The 19,904-nt window shown below is 40.7% G+C and overlaps 2 protein-coding genes across 2 annotated transcripts; one reads left to right on the top strand and one right to left on the bottom strand.

Annotated features, from left to right (window-relative positions):
- Positions 1-381: 381 nt before the first annotated feature.
- Positions 382-15,773, top strand: LOC139743133 (uncharacterized). Its single transcript, XM_071653646.1, has 13 exons — positions 382-540; positions 2,995-3,147; positions 4,920-5,157; positions 6,277-6,584; positions 6,971-7,102; positions 7,709-8,391; positions 9,054-9,225; positions 9,688-9,804; positions 10,079-10,504; positions 11,302-13,311; positions 14,107-14,294; positions 14,631-14,922; positions 15,505-15,773. The coding sequence occupies exons 2-13, from the start codon at positions 3,024-3,026 to the stop codon at positions 15,771-15,773; spliced, it is 4,959 nt and encodes a 1,652-aa protein (XP_071509747.1). The 5' UTR covers positions 382-540; positions 2,995-3,023.
- A 2,706-nt stretch (positions 15,774-18,479) lies between these two features.
- Positions 18,480-19,580, bottom strand: LOC139743122 (neuropeptide Y receptor type 6-like). The gene has a single exon (XM_071653634.1). The coding sequence runs from the start codon at positions 19,578-19,580 to the stop codon at positions 18,480-18,482; it is 1,101 nt and encodes a 366-aa protein (XP_071509735.1).
- Positions 19,581-19,904: the final 324 nt, after the last annotated feature.

The following is a 19,904-nucleotide window of genomic DNA, read 5'->3' as shown; positions in this document are numbered from 1 at the left end:
ACGAGGTACCTGTGCTTACTACGCAAACAACAATGGGACATCGCCCAAAAAATCATATCTCCATGTACAAATACAAGTCCTTTATTATTTAGAGTGCCTGGCCGTTCCGTCGCGGGATGTTTTTTCTTTCTTACTTTTTTCTCTTTTCTTATTCATTTTCTTTCTGCAAGATGGTTTTTGTCCTCCCGTATTTACTCTGTAGAATGCGCAGCGTGAGAATATCAAAGAGGAGACAGTAAAAAGGGAGGTACGGTGGTGTGGACAGACCGAAAGCGTATTTGCATAAGAATACAATGATGACGTGATTGACCAATTGGAACCATCCGTCTGTTCGTCTGACATGTCTCATTAAACCGTGCACAATTGGACTCTCAGATAATTGGAAGAATTGTGTCAGGATTCTGTCATTTCTTTTGATGTCGTTGGCACGCCAGGAAGAACGTCAGAGGGGCTTCCAATTAGTTCGGGAAAGAAAAAAATCAGTGTGATAACGTCGGACTATTTGCTGCTCCTTGGCGGAATCATATTCGGTTTCAGCAGGTAAATGCAATGAAGCACATATCTATATCTCGTCTTGGTCCAATGTTAAAAATTCTGTTATTTTTTCCATTTGAATTTCTCAGAGTGAGATACTGAACGTCATGTGTTGGAGGGATCAGTTATTGATTTTCTTAAAATCTTTTGCTGTGCCTCAATATTCTGTAAGTTGTGGTAACTGCTTTATAGTCAAGCAATATCCAAGTTGTTGTCTCCATTACCCTTTTTTCTGTTTTTGATTGGCTAACAGGCTATCATGCTTTTAAGTTGTTCTTAAGTGCCAGTAATTAAAATCAAACTGTGACGACATTCTTCTTATTTTTAACCTTTTCAACGATGGATCCGAAACCTAAAGAAACTGAAAAGCACCAGGTTAGTGAAAATTGATTCTCATACAGGAGATGTTTGTAAACTTTTCTTTTGATTTTTTTGTCAAGTCAAGAAAAATGATACCGAACTTTCCACATAACAACAAACTGAACTATGCTATTAAATCCATTTTGTTCTTTACGTTTCGATATAAATCAAAGTAAAGCGATAAAAGAATAAAATAAATGTACCTGCTTTTGCACTTCCAATCTCATCTTCACCATAAACGGATTTTTTTTTTCGTGCTCCTCAACTTGTCGATAGCATGTAGGCCCTAAATCAAAATATACCTGATCATTGACGTGTAATCAAGAAAACTGTTGTGGAAGGCTCCTTTGGAGAGAGGATAGAACTTCTTAAAAAGCATAGATTCATTTCCCTACAAGAGCTTGATGTTCTATGAGCATTAAAAATTCAGATTCAAATTCAAGGTCTTTTTTTTTTTAATCTGAATAGAATAAGCCTCGGCTGTTTAAGTTCCCTATGCTGTCTGTACTTGTTTTGTTTTGTACAAAAACTATGTGTCGATATACTGTTTGTCATAAATGACTTGTAGACAATCATATCTGATGTAATGGAATTAAGCAGAAATTAATGAAATCAAATCAAATCAAAGAATATAGGAAAATATTTAATTTGACCTTAAACTCACATAATAAAAAATCGTAAAACAACAAACCTGACTACATTCATGTTTAGTATTTAGTGTAATGTAAATTACGCAGTTGTAGTTAGTTATGTATCACATTATCTTTAGAAATCTAGTACATAGACGATGAAATTCTCTTAATTATTATTATAATCATAATCAAAAATTAAGTCTGTTGTTAGTTGATATATTGACATGAACAAAGAATGAAGAATTGATCTTATACGTATTTTAACTTTACAGACGACACGTCCTTTTTTGAGTGTGTTATTTTATTCATTCATTCCGATTAGGTGCAACAGCAAAATGGATGAGCACGTTTTATCGATAAACTTCGGATAGAGGTCACCCATTTTTTACATTTATTCAATTTTCTTTTGTAAAATACTCGTTTAACAGTATATGAGTGATGGTGATGAAGTTTTTTATTCTGTCGGGTCAGTTCTGTGTACCACGGCTCACGTGCTGTTGAAAGCAGATCCCGGGTTAATGAGGGTAGAGTTTGTGTTAGTGTTTTCCTTTAAATCCTTTAAATCAAAACTAAAGACAATACCTCAAGTAATAATTGATAACAAAAAACGATAGATTGCTAAAGCAACAAACAAGTTGAAGCAAATTGAAGGAGAATATTAAGAGATATTTTATTTATGAATTAATTTTTGGCACGATTTTATTCTAGTTTGGAATAATTTGAGTGAATTTGACATTCATATCCACTCTCCGTAATTTTCACACCCATGAATTTTAGGACCTACAGTTCTACAAGCTAGCTTTTTTAATTCTGTTACTTCTTTGAGAGACTTTTACACCACAAAAATGACCATTAACATTTGTGTTCAGTATGTCCTTTATTTTGTAATGTGCAAGTCAAAGACATTGTTGTATTCATTTTGTATCTCTATTTCTTTTACTAACGTCAAACACTTCTTTGAGAAATATTGATATATGAAAATGAATGGAACTGAGCTAAAGATAAATGAATCCATTGATGAGAAAATTCAAGAGCTATGCCTTGAAGGCGGTAAGCTTTCTGAGACTGGTGCAGAACTGAGTTCTACTCTGATAAACAAACGTAACCACTGTGATAGCGATTCTTTCATATCAAGGTGCAAGCATTCTTTAGTTCAATGGCATTCCTACCGGTAATAGCTGTCCAAAAAGCACGAGGAAATCTAAGGATCTTTGCAAAGAGTTGGCGGAGAATTATCATTTCCATTGTAGAGGGACCGTCACATGGAAGAGAATGTATCTTTTTCGTGAAATAGGCTAATTTATGTAATCAACTGAATGAAACGCAGAATTCAGTTAGGACTTGCAAACAGCGAAACGGAAATAATGGAAAGGCATATCCTAACCTTTTTCCAATATTAATATTGTCGTTACTCAGGATGTAAAATGGTAATGAGCATTTCGTTTTTTGTTGTTGTTTTTTCATACAGGCGGGAGGTGGACTGCTCGTTGACCAATCATGTCGGGTCTTTCTTGGAGGCACGTGGCCATGTTCACAGTCATGGTAGCCTTTCTCTCATTGGCCAGAGCAAGCTCAGCGCTGGATGACGGCTTCTTGAGCAAATTCATGTTTATGTATCAGAGTAAGTTAGTCACGTGACTCTTAACATCTCCTTCTAACACAACTTTGAGAAATGCATGAAATTGGCGCGGGAAAAAAATGTAAGTACAACTGCACTCACACGCAATTTTGTTCTCAGTTGATTTCTGCATTTCAGCGTTACATAATCATATTACATTCTACCTAGATAATAATCACTTTTAGATCATATATTCAATTCATTTGTGCTGTATCAAATACGGCCAATCTTCGGCCACCCCCCGAAAAACAAACAGAGCACAAATAAGAGAGAACAAAAATGAGGAGAAGTTCTAAAAGAAATTCAATGGAAACGAAAGGCACGATTTGAACCTTGCCTTCTTTTTCCCCGACATTGGGAAAAATGGGCAAACAAAGCACATTGCGATCCCTTTTTTTCCCACTTAGCCACTGCAAATGAAGCGTGAAAGGAAACTACGTAAAGTCAACAAGTTCACGCCTCTCTTATGCTAACACAACCGAGACAGTTAGCATGGAAAATTTCTGCTCTCACTCAAGTTTTGGCAAATAGGGAAAATTAACTCACGGTGAACTTTGACCCTCATGTGAAAACAAAGAAAGATCTAACCATGTTAGTCAATATTGATGGAAAGAATATTGATGTAAAATCATCTATATCGATGCGTGCGTGGCATGAGTGTATCTTGTCACAGACGTGCATATATGTGTAGTGCATGTGTGCGTGTGTGTGTGTGCGTGTGTGTGTGCGCATGTTCATCTGAAGAGCAATATCATTTTCTATCACAATGTGATATTCTTTGTTGTAAGATTAGTGGGTGCTATTACAATATGAAATGGGAGTGACCACCTTGCTGGTATGACACATGTAGGTGAATAGAACTGTAAATCATTTAGACGTATTTCGTATGATCATTCAAAGTAATTTTTGCATTTCTTGCATGTTTAACGATAATCTGTTTTTTTTTTGTATGCAGTATTTTTCACAGTCTTAAATCACATGACAGGTCATAAAAAGGACAATTAACACAAACAGTTAATGTTAAACGATAACGGTGAACCTTTTTATTTGCCGGTAGGGAAACCTCCAGCCTCGAATCAAGGTATTATTAGCGGTGACACAGTAATTAATGAAATGACATTAAAACTGACATGTAAACACAGATGTAGATATTTGATTTGAGCGAACCGGGTAGGAATATGACTGTCGCTTGATGAGAAACTAGAGCAATAGACATTTGACTTATCAGTTTATTTTAGGCAGATCATTGCTCTTAGTCAACTGCGAAATATAGCAAAGCATCAAAAACGCGTGATGGTCGTGATGGAAAATATTGTGTGTCTACAATTAGATTATTCTATAACATGGTAAAGTGTATCCTTTAATCAACAGACTGGTTGAGAGCTATCAGGAAACAGTGTTTTATTTTGCCTACAGAATCAGTTATCATTTTCCACCAGTCATTACTCTATTCTAAAGACCAATTCTACCAGCCTCTAGTCTACGCTCAGCTGTATTGCAAGTGTATCACAAATATGTTTACAAGTAATCATGAATATGTTTACAAGTAATCATGTCATCATCTTATAAAACAAATAACGCACATTATTGGTCAGGCGTTTATAGAATTTCAAACTCTCTGTAACTTTTGAACAGTTCACAACACACTCGCCTTCCCCTGTGTGCTGACCACCATTCAAAAGTCACTATCGGATTGGGATAATTCTTATTATCGCCCTCTGTAATGTGCGCTATTTGTTTGATGAAATTTGGCTCTGTCTTCACATCTTGCTCAGATCACTCCACCTGTGGGCATCGGCCGGCCTACACGGAGCCAACGATGGGCGCTATGATGGAGGGTGACGGGGAAGGAATGGAGCGAGAGGGCGGCATGGATGGGATGATGGCCGATATGGACTACGGCGCAGCAGAAGGCGAGTTTCCGTGGCAGGCCGCCATCTTCCACGGCATGTACAAAGTGTGCAGCGGTGTCCTAATCCACGAGGAATGGGTACTGACCGCCGCAAGCTGCATGTAAGTCGCCACGTTGGTAAATAGTATTATAATACCTGCCAAGTCAGAAACGAACAAAAGATATGGGCCTACACGATATTCCACATCCCGTGTTCATGTTGACGCAAATGAACAGATTAAAATCAGATTGTAAACAAATACAAATGTGAAGATTTCATCAAAATTGGATCAAAAATCGGGTCAAAAAATTTATGGGATTTTAAAGTCTTACATCGTACATGCTTTTACGAAATAATCTTATGAGGGGGAACGGCACATGGTGATCGTAACTAATATATCTTTTAAGTGTTTTTTCTTCCAATAGGTTAAATGTTCCTTACTCTCCTCTCTAATATCCGATGTTGATTAAAATCACATTACTCTTGTTCGTCTGAAACTGACCTGTTTAAGGTTAAAGCATATACTTTCTACGCCAAATTGTTGACTACAGATCGCCCCGACAAGTGGCTTCCTCGCTTTCCTTCTTGTCCTACTCAAGGTACCTTGTCGAGTTAACAGGTTGCCTACTAGACTTCCTTATCGAACCAAATGTGCCTTGGCGAGTCTAATACAACACATTTTGGCCGTCTTATTTTACGAAGCAAATCGCCAAGAAGACTTTCCACAAGTCGCTTTAAGTAGCAATTAACATTCTGTTGCACGAGCGTAGTAACAGAAATGGAACCTAACTGAACTGACTTTAATCAAATCCGAAACCATTTAGGTAAATGAGAATCGTGTGTGAATTTCATTCTTTCAGCTTACATGCTTTGATATCAAGATTTATACAAGGAAAACCAGTGCAATGTCATTATCTTTTTTACTTCTAGATGACTTATTTTTACTAGTCATTTCGCACCTCCCAGAATTAATCACTTATAGGCCTTAAACTCCAATAAAGACTAATTCTGGTATGACTGCTCTGTTTAGTCATGAGTCTGCTACCTATTAGTTGAACACTTGGAGATCTGTGTCTAAGCAGTAAGTTACATTTCTGAATGTGGAAATGAATAGAAATAAAAAGAAAGTATTTCAATTGCATATTCTATACCAAGCTCCTGACAACCGAATTATATCAAATCACTGATAAACACCTTTTGCCTTTTTCCCATCATTCCTCAATCTTGTTTTCCCTGGCAGCCCCTTTCTAAAGGAAGTCGAAAAGTACAAGGTGGTCGTCGGCACGACGTCGTTACTCTTCGGAGAAGACATGGCCACGCCCAGTCCGAATAAACAGTACCGAAACGTATCCAGCATCCACGTACACCCGTACTTCGACGCCAGGAAGTGGAAGTACGACGTCGCACTGGTCCGCGTGGACGGTGCATTCGAGCTCACCGACTACGTCAATGTGGCCTGTCTTCCCATGTCGTCGATGCATTCGCACTTTGAGCCCGGCATGAAGGCCGTGGTCGCATCGTTTGGCGACCCGATGATGGCGATGAAAGGTGAGACGGCTGTAGTGATCTCTCTCGGTCGGATTATAAATTCCGAAGAAGATCATTATCGACTGTTCCAAACCCGTAGTATATCATACACAGATTCAATTTGCAAGAACTTGGTGCTTTCGATATACACGCTGTGATGTGGAGCAATAAAATCTTATATCTTAATCTCGACATAATAGCAGTATAAACGCAATATTGACAGTGGATAGAATACAGATAGGGTATTGTAAAACAAACATTCTGCGTCAAAATTGCTCATCGAAGTAACTTGAGACCTTTACAAGGAGAGGAACAGAGAGAGGGGGTAATAACGTGCACTCTTTTTACTCCTCAGAGACGAACACTTTCTTCATTCATTCTTTCTTTCTTTTCCCCATCGGAAACAGAACCGAGCTGCCCAGCCGTAGAGGGCAGTATCCTCGATGAATGCGATCGCGAGTGCGAGGAGGACGACGACTGTATGGGAGAGAAGATGTGTTGCAGCAACGGATGCGGCATGGCCTGCATGGCACCTTCAGGTTAGCTGGTGTTACATAAGGAGCTGTAATGTGATATATAACTTTATGATATTCAAACATATTGATGCAGCAACTGCCAATTTGAAATCTGAGTACAGTGTACCAATGTACTCTTGTACCATGAACATTGTGGAAAAATTGAACCATCCTCTTTTCCCCTTCTGTTTGTCTGTCTATCTCTCTACCTACCTACCTATCTATCTATCTATCTATCTATCTATCTATCTATTTACATAGGCATAATAAATACATTCATATGTTCATATGCAATGTAATGTATTCATACAAAGGTAAAGATGTTCATATCTGTCATATGAAACAGATAATTAATTAACTTTCTAACCATACAACCCTATATTTGTAATGTCTTTGCGTAGGAAACTTTTAGCAATAAAATCGTTCTCCATTTATGGTACGAAGTATTCACAGTACTACTGAAAAATTATCAATCGTAGTAACAAAAAAAAATCACAGATTGAGATATTCATTAGTGATATGTCCACACGTAGAATAATGTCAAAGTCCACGTCAAAATTAGTTTGGTGGTCAGATTGACACAATTGTGCAATTTCTTCTTCCTAAACAAATCTGATTCAAACAATACAGAACCAGAGGAAATGGAGGGCGCCATCAAACCGGGAGTCCTCCACAAGTACAAAATCCCTCTCCGGGACGCTGACTCCTGCAAGATGTCGTTCAACGGAGATCTGCCCGACAGCCTCATCTGCGCTGGAGGTATGGAAAAGAAGATGGGCGACTTCATGAAGGAGGGAGGGCTTCTGTCGTTCCTGAAAAAGAAGATGATGATGATGAAGGTGATAGAGATGATGAAGCGAGGAGAGCGTCCGGGAGAGGACGACCTTGAAGAAATCAAGGAGGAGGTGATGGAGAAGATGACATCCCTGAATCTCCAGGAGCTCCTGTCGCATCTCCAGAAGGTCGTCGATAAGAAGGACGGCGTGGAGGAGCGTCACGGAAAGCGCCGCGGAGGGGCGTGGTCGCTCTACAAGATGATGAGGGAGGGCATGGAAGAAATGGGAGGCATGGAAGACATGGAAGGCATGGACAGACTGGGAGAAATGATGCAGGAAATGGGGATGGGAGACATGATGGAGGAAATGGGAATGGGAGACATGATGGGTGGAGAACAGGAGGAGACAGGAGATGAGGAAAATCAGGATGACATGATGATGGAGAATGAGGCCATGGGAGAAATGGTACGGATGATGATGGAGGAAGGTATGGACAAGGAAGAGATTATGGAGACCATGATGCAGGGACAATGCATGGTAAACTTTCGTTTGTTTGTTTTGTTTTTCTAATTCAATGTGTAGCACATCATCTACTAACGTTTTGATTTGTCTCAATTTCAAATGCAAGTATTTGTACTAACTTTAATGATATCATAAGAAGCACGTTACGATGCACAAACTTCGTACAACATCATCCAATGTATTTCTCGAAATGTGTTCGTCGAATCCGATTGACATCATCAGGGCTAAATTCTGTCAGCAGTAACAAAATCAATGATGACGATGATGTTGATAGCAATGATGATGGTGATGATAATGATGATGTTGATGATGGTGATAATAGTATTGATAATAGTAATAATAGTAACAATGATAATAATTAATATTAATATATATTGATATCAATAACAATGATAATAAGTATAAGATGAAAAAGGAAGAAGAAGAAGAAAAAAAGGATGAGGAAGAGAATAGAAGTTAAGACCGACATGACAGCATAAGTGACGATTAATACTGTACGACAGAACACGTTTTTCTGTTTGGCAAATTTCACTAAACATTATTTACATTGCTAATTGCCTACTTGAGCACAATCATTTAGACAGAGATTGAAGAAACCGTCGCATTTCTATGCATGTTTAGTCACCATGGTAACTTAATTGTTTTCTTCCCCTGTCGTGGGGTTTGTCTTCCTTTAGGGGGACAAAGGAGGCCCCCTGGTTGCATCCGTGAACGGTCAGTGGTATGTCCTAGGGGTAACCAGCCTCCCCTATGGATGCCTCTACAAGGGGTCTCCTGGTCTCTACTCACATGTCTTTGGACTTGGGGACTGGATCAAGCCCATCTACAACAACTATAAACCAAAGAGTGGTAAGCCTATTAATTTCCAGCCTCTGGGTGTTGTCATTGTTATTGTTGTTGCTGCTGTTGTCGCGTTTTTATTGTTGCCGTTTCTGTGTTTTACTTGTTATCGCTAGCGTGTGTTTACATTTTTCATTTTCTGAGCGCAACGAAACATTTGTTGCTGTTTGTACTGTTTAATAATTTATCAGTATATTATCAGTCTCCCTCGATAGTAATCTAATACGTCGCACTAAAGGTCCAACGAAGACGTCCATTTTGCGTAATACAGGCAAAACCGGAGTCAGAATGGAACGTGATCAACTAAACGAAGCTAGTAAGCTACACATACATGCACACAAAAAATATGATGAGTTGTCAACGCGCACGTTAAGGCATTTAAACATCCGGAATGACTATAACTTATATAAACAAAGTAATGAATATAACAGAAGGTAATATTGAGTTCATCATACGACTAATTCTTTGCAGTGAGTAAGCAGTGTCAGATGGGAGAATTCTCGTGTGGAGATGGATGGTGCGTACCGGAGGACCAGCGGTGTGATGGGAAAAAGGATTGCACCTTGGGAACTGACGAACATTTCTGTGGTAAGTAGCATCATTCTTCATCCCTCCCTCCCCCTCATTCTTTAATCGATTAATCGTACTATCAGACTTTCTTCCATCAGCAGATCAACCGAAAAAAGAAGACTCACGTCTTATTCATGTCATTCCAGCATTCGCAACATTTTGATAACTCTTTGCCATTACTCCCAATAATCGATATGATTAACTTCAATCAGCAATTGGCAAGACATGATAGGATGATTAGAACATGCATAACATTTAAATGAAACTGCCTTCTACTTTCTGTTATTTCCAGACGGATCGCTAAAAGGCTTCAACGTCTACTTCGACCAAGCGATCAAAAACGAGACATGGTATCACAATCATAGCGTCTACTCCCCTCAAGAGTGCGCCCTCAGTTGTCTCAAGGCACCTTTTCTCTGCTCTGGCTTCGACGTCTACATCCCGTATCCATCCTTCCTCATGAATAATTCAATGATGGACTCAATGATGGAAGCCGAAGGGATGATGATGGAGGAGGAGGAGGGCGACAACGACAACGACCACGGCATGAAGAAGACGAAGATGCTCTGTGTTCTCGCCGATAAGGGAGTAGAAGTCCATCACGTGGACGTGTCGCTGAGTGACGTCGCAAAGGCTCTGGTGAAGGGGAAGAGCGAAGATGGAGAGATGCCACGGATTCACTTCCACTTTAAGCTCCCACAACACGCCCCGATTACAGGTATGCACATCAAGAGACAAAAAAAAAAACTCTCCTTGCCCAGCCGTCTCAGTCATGAAAAAAGCTGACTTACAGGACCAATTAATTTTCTTAAATTTTCACATTGAGAAAAAAAAATGCATAGTTCGAAACGTACAGACATAATCGCTACAGATTAACAAATTGCCCTTAATCCTCGGAAATATCAAGCAATCAATTGTCAATCAGTTGCAATGAAAGAAAAAAGAACCATTAATTTGAATAAAGACGTCAAAGCAAAACAATAGACGCTATACACAACAGTACATTTTTGTCTTGCTTAGTCTCTGGTAATCATTGCGACTATGATGTGAGAAAATTCAACAATTACTAAAGATGTAACAAATATTTTGTTTCTGTGCAATCAACTGTGACTGTTCATTTTACAATCACTTTAAGGGCCGGGTACTCTTTGCAGTAAGTGGTTACGTTATATACATCTGTACGCAAATTGTCCGCATATCACCGCCACAATGATCACGATAATTAAGTGTTTGTAAACATAATTCTAGCGTAATGCTCATAGGAATCTATAGTTATTAGATTTTAGATAACAAATTGGTGGACAGCGTCATGTCAGGACCATGCAACATGAAGATGGTGAAAAAACAACAACTTGAACTTAAACTTAAACTGGTCAATGAACTTAACCAACGTGACTAGCTACAACAAAATAATGTGTATATCAATGAGAGAAATTAAGTTTACTTCGTAACGGGTACAGAAGTATAATGGGCTCACTGTTTCATACTAGGTCGTCGTATTTTGTATCCCAACAGCTCTCCTTTCTCCGAAGTACAACTTGCACCTACCCAAGGGCCTCGTCGTGTCTCCCTCCTACGTTCTCGGCCACAGGATCGGTCAGCACATCGACGATCACAAACTGCAATTGATGTTTTTGAAGGTTGCCCTGGTCGAGCAGTTGGTCGAACTCGCCTACAAGAAGTGCCTCGTGTCGCACGCAGACTGGGACATGATCGAACACTACAAGATGGCGTTCGAGAAGCTCGGAGAAAAAGCGGAACACCTCCAGATGGTGAAGAAGATGATGATGGGTGCTATGGAAGACATGATGGGTGAAGGTGACGACATGGAGATGGAAGATATGATGGATGAGGCCATGTTGATGGAGAAGAAGATGGCGCTCAAAGCGAACATCACTTGGGTCAAGGAGCACTTGTACGAGCTGAAGATGAATCACTCCAAGGTCCTCTATGGCATCATGATGAGTTGTAACCATAGTGAAATCGCCAAAGGGGTGCTCCATGAGGTTAAAGAAGTCCTGTCCAACTTCAGCTGCAAAGCAGATATGGGAGATGACGACATGGAGGCCACGCCCATGCCGGGCATGGAGGACATGATGGACGACGATGACATGTCGAACGCCTTCGAGGAACTGGTGAAGGAGTTGAGTTTGGCAAACATGTACATGGTTGACTACATGGATTATGAAGGGGATATGGGCGAAGACATGGACGGAGGAATGGACATGGGTATGAGTATGGGAATGGATATGGATATGGGTATGGGAGGAGTCATGATGGGTGCAGGAAGTATGATGGGAGACGTGTGGGGCATGATGGGTAACGATGACCCAATATCGATGATGATGACCAACATGGTTGGAATGGACATGGACGATGAGATGATGGGAGAGGAGGGCATGATGAAGAACTTGACGGAAAAGAAGCACAAGGTCCTTCTTAAAATCAAGATGATCGGCGCCATACTCATGATGGGAAAATGCAACATGTCGGAATACTTTGAGAAGATGATGATGATGATGATGGGCGGGAACATGACAATGGGCTGGAATATGACGATGGGCGGGGACATGATGGGCGGAGACATGATGGGCGGAGTTATGATGGGCGGGGATATGATGGGCGGAGACATGATGAGTGAAGACATGATGATGGCCATGATGAAGAAGAATATGACCAAGAAGCAACACATGATGCTGTTTGCTCTGATGATGCTAAAGAAATTGTCCAATGGTCATCACAAGTGGACAATTATGCAGTCTCCGCTCACCACCAACAAGCTCCACTTCCGCGTTCTGGATTCACGAGGACCTTTCAGTTGCAACAACATCCACTCAAAATTTGGGCTAATGGTCGCTCGCGGAGGATACCTTCCTCCTTTGGAGATGCTGTTGGGTAAAATCATGAAAAAGATGAAGATGATGAAGGATTACCAAGGCGAGATGGATAAAGAGGAAATGGGAGAAAAGCTTGAGGAATATATCTTGTCAATGTTGCCTCCGGCTATTCTGGACATTTTGCACAAGTTGAAGAGCATGAAGGGCATGGAGGAGTCAGAGCCAGGGATGATGGGCGAAGGTATGACTGGCGGGATGGCCGGTGACGAAGAAATGGAGGAAAGCTACATGGAAACGGATAATGAGATGATGATGATGTCCGAGATGATGATGGGCGAAGGAATGATGGGCGAGATGATGGGTGAGATGATGGAAAGGATGATGGGCGGAGAAATGGGAATGATGATGGAAGCTATGATGGAAGAAGGAGGGATGATGGAAGGTGATGACGAGATGGAGGACGACCAGGGCATGGGTGAGGAGATTACCATGGAGATGAAGGCATACCTGATGGCCAAACTGAAGAAGGTTGTCATGAAGCTGAAGTCGAAAGAAGGACGGGGAGTAGCGCACTGTCTCAGTGAGCTTCACAAGGAATCAGTAGTGGCTGTGGAAGGCTCGCACGCCCTCATCGACCAGTACTCCACCAAGGCACAATACCTTGGTGTCGTCATGGAGTATGGATCAGGTAATACACTCATTAAACGATCACGTATTCATAGTACAAGCACCATCGACATTTTTTCGCATGAAAGATCTTCCTAACGCAACATTTTCCCATTATTTTGAATGCTTCTTTTATATCGCAATATACCACGGCGCAACAAAGCGTACGTAAATATGCTCTTAGCAGTCCTCAGTGCAAAGACCTCATTGTGTTTGCTAGTGTTTCTAACGTAACACGTAATCACTGTCCTGAAAGGGATTCGTATTCTAGCATACCATATTTAGAGCCCCCAACGCACGTTATGTTCTGTGATATACTTGAGGGACTCCACTTGTCTTGACGACCTAGGCAAACCTGCTAATGACATGTTTATTTCATTTCAACAAGGGCCCAGTTCCTGCATCGTGTACTTTATTCAATAATTCCTCTCTCCATTAAACCATGAAAATATTATGTGCTGATAATAAAATGATATGAAATCATTACTTTATGAGTGTGAATTAGAGTTCATAGTGTTACCAGTGCGTGATTTTTGGTTGAGAAATATATAACTTGCAAACTATTCTTTTTGATAGGTGATACATTATTACGGAAATCTTACCCTACTAAGGCATCCAAGCAGAAATATGAAATCCTAAATTACTAATGTAGGCCGAAAACAGCTGTCTATAGAAATGTTCTCCTCTGCAGTTGGTGTTCAAGATGAACATGAAGTGTAATATGTAAATGTGTATGTTGATTATGATTAATTCTAGTCATAATTATAGTGAAGTGTACCTAAGGGATTTCTTTTTCGAACCATTCTTTTTTCTGCAGGCTATTCATGTGACGAGACGATAACTAGTGGACCCGGACACATCTCTTCCCCAATGTTCCCGATGAACTACCCGAGCAACGTGGCGTGCAACCACTACCTCGTGGCGCCCCCTGGACACAATGTGGCGGTCTACATGCTGCGCTTCCGCACTCAGTGGCAATCGCAGTGTATGCACGACAGCCTCACGGTAAGTCTCCAGTAAATGTACAAGCGTGATGAATGGCAAAAAAAAAAAAGAAAAAAAAGAAACCACATCATGAATGACTGTGGCCATTCAATATGCGACTCGCTTGTTTCTACTTTCTGTATGTTAATCAGGGACTCGGAGGAGTTAGAGAAGGAGAACGAAACATGAATTTCTCCACTGTGCCCATGGTCCATGTGCCGCGGAGAAGGTGTTGATAATTGTGCTGTTACAAAAGGCAACACTTCTATATATTACCCGCTAATCGTTACGTAACGTTACACTCTCGCTAGTACACAGTTTGTGGCTATATCCCCATCTCCCTCCGTCTATCCGTAGATTTATGACAAGACTGAGAACGGGTGGGAAAAGCTCGGGGACAAGTCGTTCTGTGGGACCATGATCCCTCACGTCTTCCGGTCCAGCGGGCAGCATCTGCACCTCAAGTTCGAGTCGGATTATGCCACTGAGGATCTCGGTTTCAAGGCCTTCTACACTTTCATACCAGGTAAGGCTCTCAGTGATGACGAAGGAGATGATGGTGATGATGATGATGAGAAGGAGGAAGAAGAGATGGAGAAGAGGGATAATAATGGGACAATAAAACAATACAGTGATAGTAACAGTCTTAGTAAGAATGATGAAAATGATAACGCAGCAAACGAAAATGATTATCAATGGTAACAAGTAAAGTTATTTTTATCATCATCATTTGTTTGCAGAGGTCACTATCACTACCAGGTAACAGCTCCAAGTGATGGTCTCCAACGCTTTTTACAACTTGAAATACAATTATCATCATTACCCCTCTCACATCATTCATTCTCTGCATCGTTTTTTTTTTAATACCATGTATCAAGGCAGGATGATGTTTAGATTTTCTTTCATGATTTCTAGTAAAGTCAAGTCAAATCAATATGATCATCATCATAACTATGATTTGTATTTCCAAATTTATGGATATGAATAATCAGTAAATTTCCATTCTCCGAATCCAGCTGCAGTATCAGTTGTTGGTATGCTGGGTACGCCCCGGGTAAGGTTCCTAGTTAGCGGGAAGGACCCTGGTTTGTTACCAAGGAATACATAAAAAGAATGAATAATGCTGATAGTAAACCTAGCTGTTATAGCTACAAGCTGTTTAAAATACCCTTTTCCAAGATTATCTTAATTTTAGTTATTTACTTTTTATGCGGTTTTTTTTTCCTCCCAGCGTACGCGTCGACGATGACGGAAGACATGATGATGATGCCGGAGGAGCCCGAACCGACGGAGGGACCCGACGGCGGGGATGACCGTCTCGACACCGAGGTGCTGGAGCGCATCGACGCTGCTCAGGAAGAGGCGGAAACGTTCAAGATCGCCCTGATCGCCGTCAGCTGCGCGCTCGGTGCCCTTCTCATCATCACGATGGTACTCATGTCAAAGCACTACAACGACAAGATCAAGGCCCTTACGGCCGAAGAGAAGACCAAGCTCTGAGACGATTTTAGCCCCCGAGGACGTGATGGACCGGTCAATCCAGCCTTGTGACGTCGTAAGGATCACGTGACCAATGACGTCAGCACGCAATCTCTGACTACTTTATTAAAGCCGGGCGGGAGAACAGAACTGGATGTGATTCACGCATTAACTCTACGAAAACTTAGGGAATAATAGCAATGTTATGTATGATGGGCATTCCGGGACCATTTTAGTTAATCCCTAATTGATAAGAATTTTGCATGACAGGAAAATGAAATCAATCAAGGTATTTTCAAGCCTAATGAAACAGATCTCCTGTCAGAAATCACGTTTGGCGGATTTCGGGATGATACACACGAAAAGTTTCAAAAGAGACCATGCCGGCTTACTTCATTAACAAACGGGTAAAATTTGATTAACGTATGGATACCTACAACAGTACTCATCAATATAGGACTGAACTATCGCCATTGCAGCGATTAGTTGCTGACAAAAATTTACCTCTGAATCTTCCTTACAAGATCTCATGAACACTTTGTTTATGCATGGCTGCAATTGATCAGCAGTCGAACTGCGGTACGCACTTAGATGCAGTGTTATCATGGGGAAATTGGTTTCAGATTGACTTGACCGTTTGTTTTGAAAAAGCCTTCACGTGGACGTAAAATGAAATTATGTATTTCCCACAGACAACTGACAGAATGAATCTGAGATGACAATGTAGAGAAAGCGCGAAGAAAATGACACTTACCTCTGAAGTAAACAAATAATAATGAACTGACAAATGAAATACCTGGTGATTTTTTTTTCAAACAAAATAACAAATCGATAAAATAATCATATAAATATCATAGTAGCCAATATCCCTGGATAAAGAGTAGTATTACAGCGCATTTTTGCATTGTTTCTTAGCTACAGCATAAACGTTTAAAGTCTACGATCACCACTTGACTTATCGCACTCACTTCTAATAACATTGAAGTAGCCATTGAAATACATAATACTGGAGCAGTTTGATTTGAAGAAATTTAAATTCTATTATATCTAAAACCTTGTATCGTTCGGGTCTTTTTTATCCCTGACATTCCAGATTGTTGATAGCACACAATGACACATGCCCAATATATCAAGCAAATTTAGCACTTGCACAAGATTTCTTGCTATAGTTGAAATAGATAAATGAATAAACACGTAATCATTAGGAAAGTGCAACACTGTAGCAGCTCGTTTGTAAATGTGTCTCTTATTTTCCACGACTTGATCCTTGTAAATACGAATAAATTGATATGTATATTATGTAAAAAGAAGTGCAGTTGTCACATTTGTTTTAAATGTACTCATGAAAGAAGGGATCTTTTTTTTTACTGAGTTCATAATAGAGAATAATGACAAGAAGTGGGTGCACGTCACGAACTAGACATCCACAACTTGAACAGTCCACGAGTTATACCTGCCTACGAGTAAAACAACCAACAAGTCATGCAGTCACGAGTCATACAGCTCACGAGCTAGTCACTAGGTGATAGGCCCACGAGCTCGACATGTTAAAATATGCCCTCGAGCTAGCAAATAAAGCCCTAGTGTTTAGATCATGGGCCTTGTTGTCTTGCTGGTTTCTGTATAACTCGTGAGGGCAAGACTCGTGGACCTTTTACCAATGTCTTGCTAGTGGGCCGTGTGGATCGTGGATGTCTAATTCGTAGGATGACCCCCAAAGAAGCTGGTATCTCACGAAACATCCCACAACATCCTGAGTTTGGAGCATTATCTTAACACCCGAAACAATCATGACTCATTATTATCTTGCAATGATACATTAGGAGTGTACACAAACATGGATTCAAGACCAGACCACATTACTCTACTACATGCGTGACAATACATTGTATAATTAGCACCAGTGCAATGAGCGAATGACGATTTTGATTAACAGTTTAATACATTCATTGATATTGCATAAACAAATTGATGATTCAGTGAATGAACATCTTCAGTGTACAGGTAGTGGTGTCAGACGGAATACTTTCCTACATTTTATGGTTTCGATCTGTTGAGAAGAAATGCATTGGTACATGGCTTAAAGCGCAATAACTTTACATTAAGAAAGTTGAGTATTTTTTCTTTGTCATGTAGATATGGTCTAAAAAATGATTTGCTTTAATATCACTATGTCTACAATACCTACAGCTTCATCTATGATTTTTTTTTCACCACAGAACAGTAGCTTTTCCCATGCATTATATATATATATATATATATATATATATATATATATATATATATTCATAATATCATTTATTACCACCGTAAGTATAGTAGAACTTCTTTTGGACATGAAATTTATGTACACAATACGTACGTATCAAGTGAAGATGTTTAAGTGAGATATGAAGTATAAGTCAAATATGTCTTTTCACCTTACATCAACTGAGCGCAGTCCTGCATTACATGTGCTTACTGAGATTCCAGCGTTTCTGAAATAAAGTTCCTTTATATTTTATGAAGGATGACTGAAAGTAGAATATTCGATAGCAGAATTAGCGTGTGGAAAGATAAAATCTTTGAAGAAATAATTTTTAAGTGCTATGTTAGTGTACACACTATAACCAGAACCACTGAACGTAGTGCCATTGTGTGCAGTGACAGTCGGACTAACCATTAAGATTCTAACATTTCAAGATACCTTGGTCCAGCCGCCATCACTGACCATGGGCCTGAGACCCTTTATGCCGATGATTTCTTTCTGTTAGGCGTTTGCTTGCTGGCCAGACTAGGTTCTGCAAAGATTGGTGCACGGCTGCCGGTAGATCTCTTGAAGTACGCCCTGACTGCATCCCGGAATTGGGGATGCCGTAATGTGTAGAGGATGGGGTTGACGCAAGAGTTGCAGAAGGCAATGACGATAAACACGCGGCTGAGAGGACTGTAGGCGTAGGAAGCCTGTGTGAGCCCAAGGTTGTACGCGAGGAACGCAAATTGGTTTGGCGACCAGCAGACGATGTACAGTAATACGATGGTGAAAGTAAGCTTGAGGATGCGAGTGCGCGCGACGTCGTGGAACGACGCCGTGGTGTTCTCAAAGCGGGACGATTGGCGATGGAGCGTTCTCACGATGGCTAGCTGCGTAAATAACATAATGGTTGTTGGAGCTGCGATTCGGATGGCGAAAATGTAGACGCCAAAGGCAGCTTGAAACGTAGTGGACGGGAAAATAAACACACACACCCCATCGATGTTCATTTTGTTAATGACAAGCATTGGCACCATAAGCATACTCGAAACCGTCCAGACAGATACGACGACGACGTTGATGAGTGGTCTGGTCACGTATCGCTTGAAATGAATCGGATACACCATGGCGAAATAGCGATCGACAGTGACAGCAAGAAGACTGTATATCGATGCTGTCACTGATGTCCACATTAGATAGTGCCCCCGTACGAACCTACAGTAGAGCGACCCCAGCCACGAATCGGGAACGGTGCGTATTTCCGGGTACGGCAGCAGGAATACGCACGTCAGAAAGTCGGCAATCGCCAAGTTTCCGACCAGGATGTCAGTTGAGCGGCCTCGAGATCGGCGTTGAAAAACGACCACGACCACCAGGAGATTGCCCAAGATTCCCAAGATAGAAATGATAAGTTCGCACACCACAAACAATGACAGGGCCATCGAATTCCAGGACCATGCGATGGGGTTCTGGTTTGGGCTTGGTGCTATGATGTCATAATACTCGTAGTTGGCCACGTCAAGATCGTACGCAAGCGATCCTACCTGTACAGTCTCTGATACGTTGTAACCCATGCCAGCAGTTCTGGTGGACATACGTTCCAGTGCCGGCGCAGATTCACACAGTGGCTGATCCTAACAGTACGTCGTGGATTGTGCGCTAGGTTTGCCAGTGAAATTTGTCTAAAGGAGGAAAAGAAGTACCATAAAATGACTTTTAGGGACAACAACGATTTGTACCTCCGGAAGCCAACTGTGAGCCAACCGTACTATTTAACTCACAGTATTCTCCCCTTTTGCCGAGTTGAGATCAATGCAATAAATAGCCAATAGATTAATTTGATAGTATGTATTTAGTTCAAACGCATTATCGAGCTGAATGTGATAAATTGAAAATAAAAAGGCAAACTTGTTTGCGGG

This window comes from Diadema antillarum, unplaced genomic scaffold, assembly GCF_040938485.1.
Source record: "Diadema antillarum isolate AM-2024a unplaced genomic scaffold, OU_Dant_1.0 scf00000033, whole genome shotgun sequence".
NCBI lineage: Eukaryota > Metazoa > Echinodermata > Echinoidea > Diadematoida > Diadematidae > Diadema > Diadema antillarum.
Note: the sequence above shows the minus strand (reverse complement) of the source record. Positions and strands in the feature narration are given on the sequence as shown.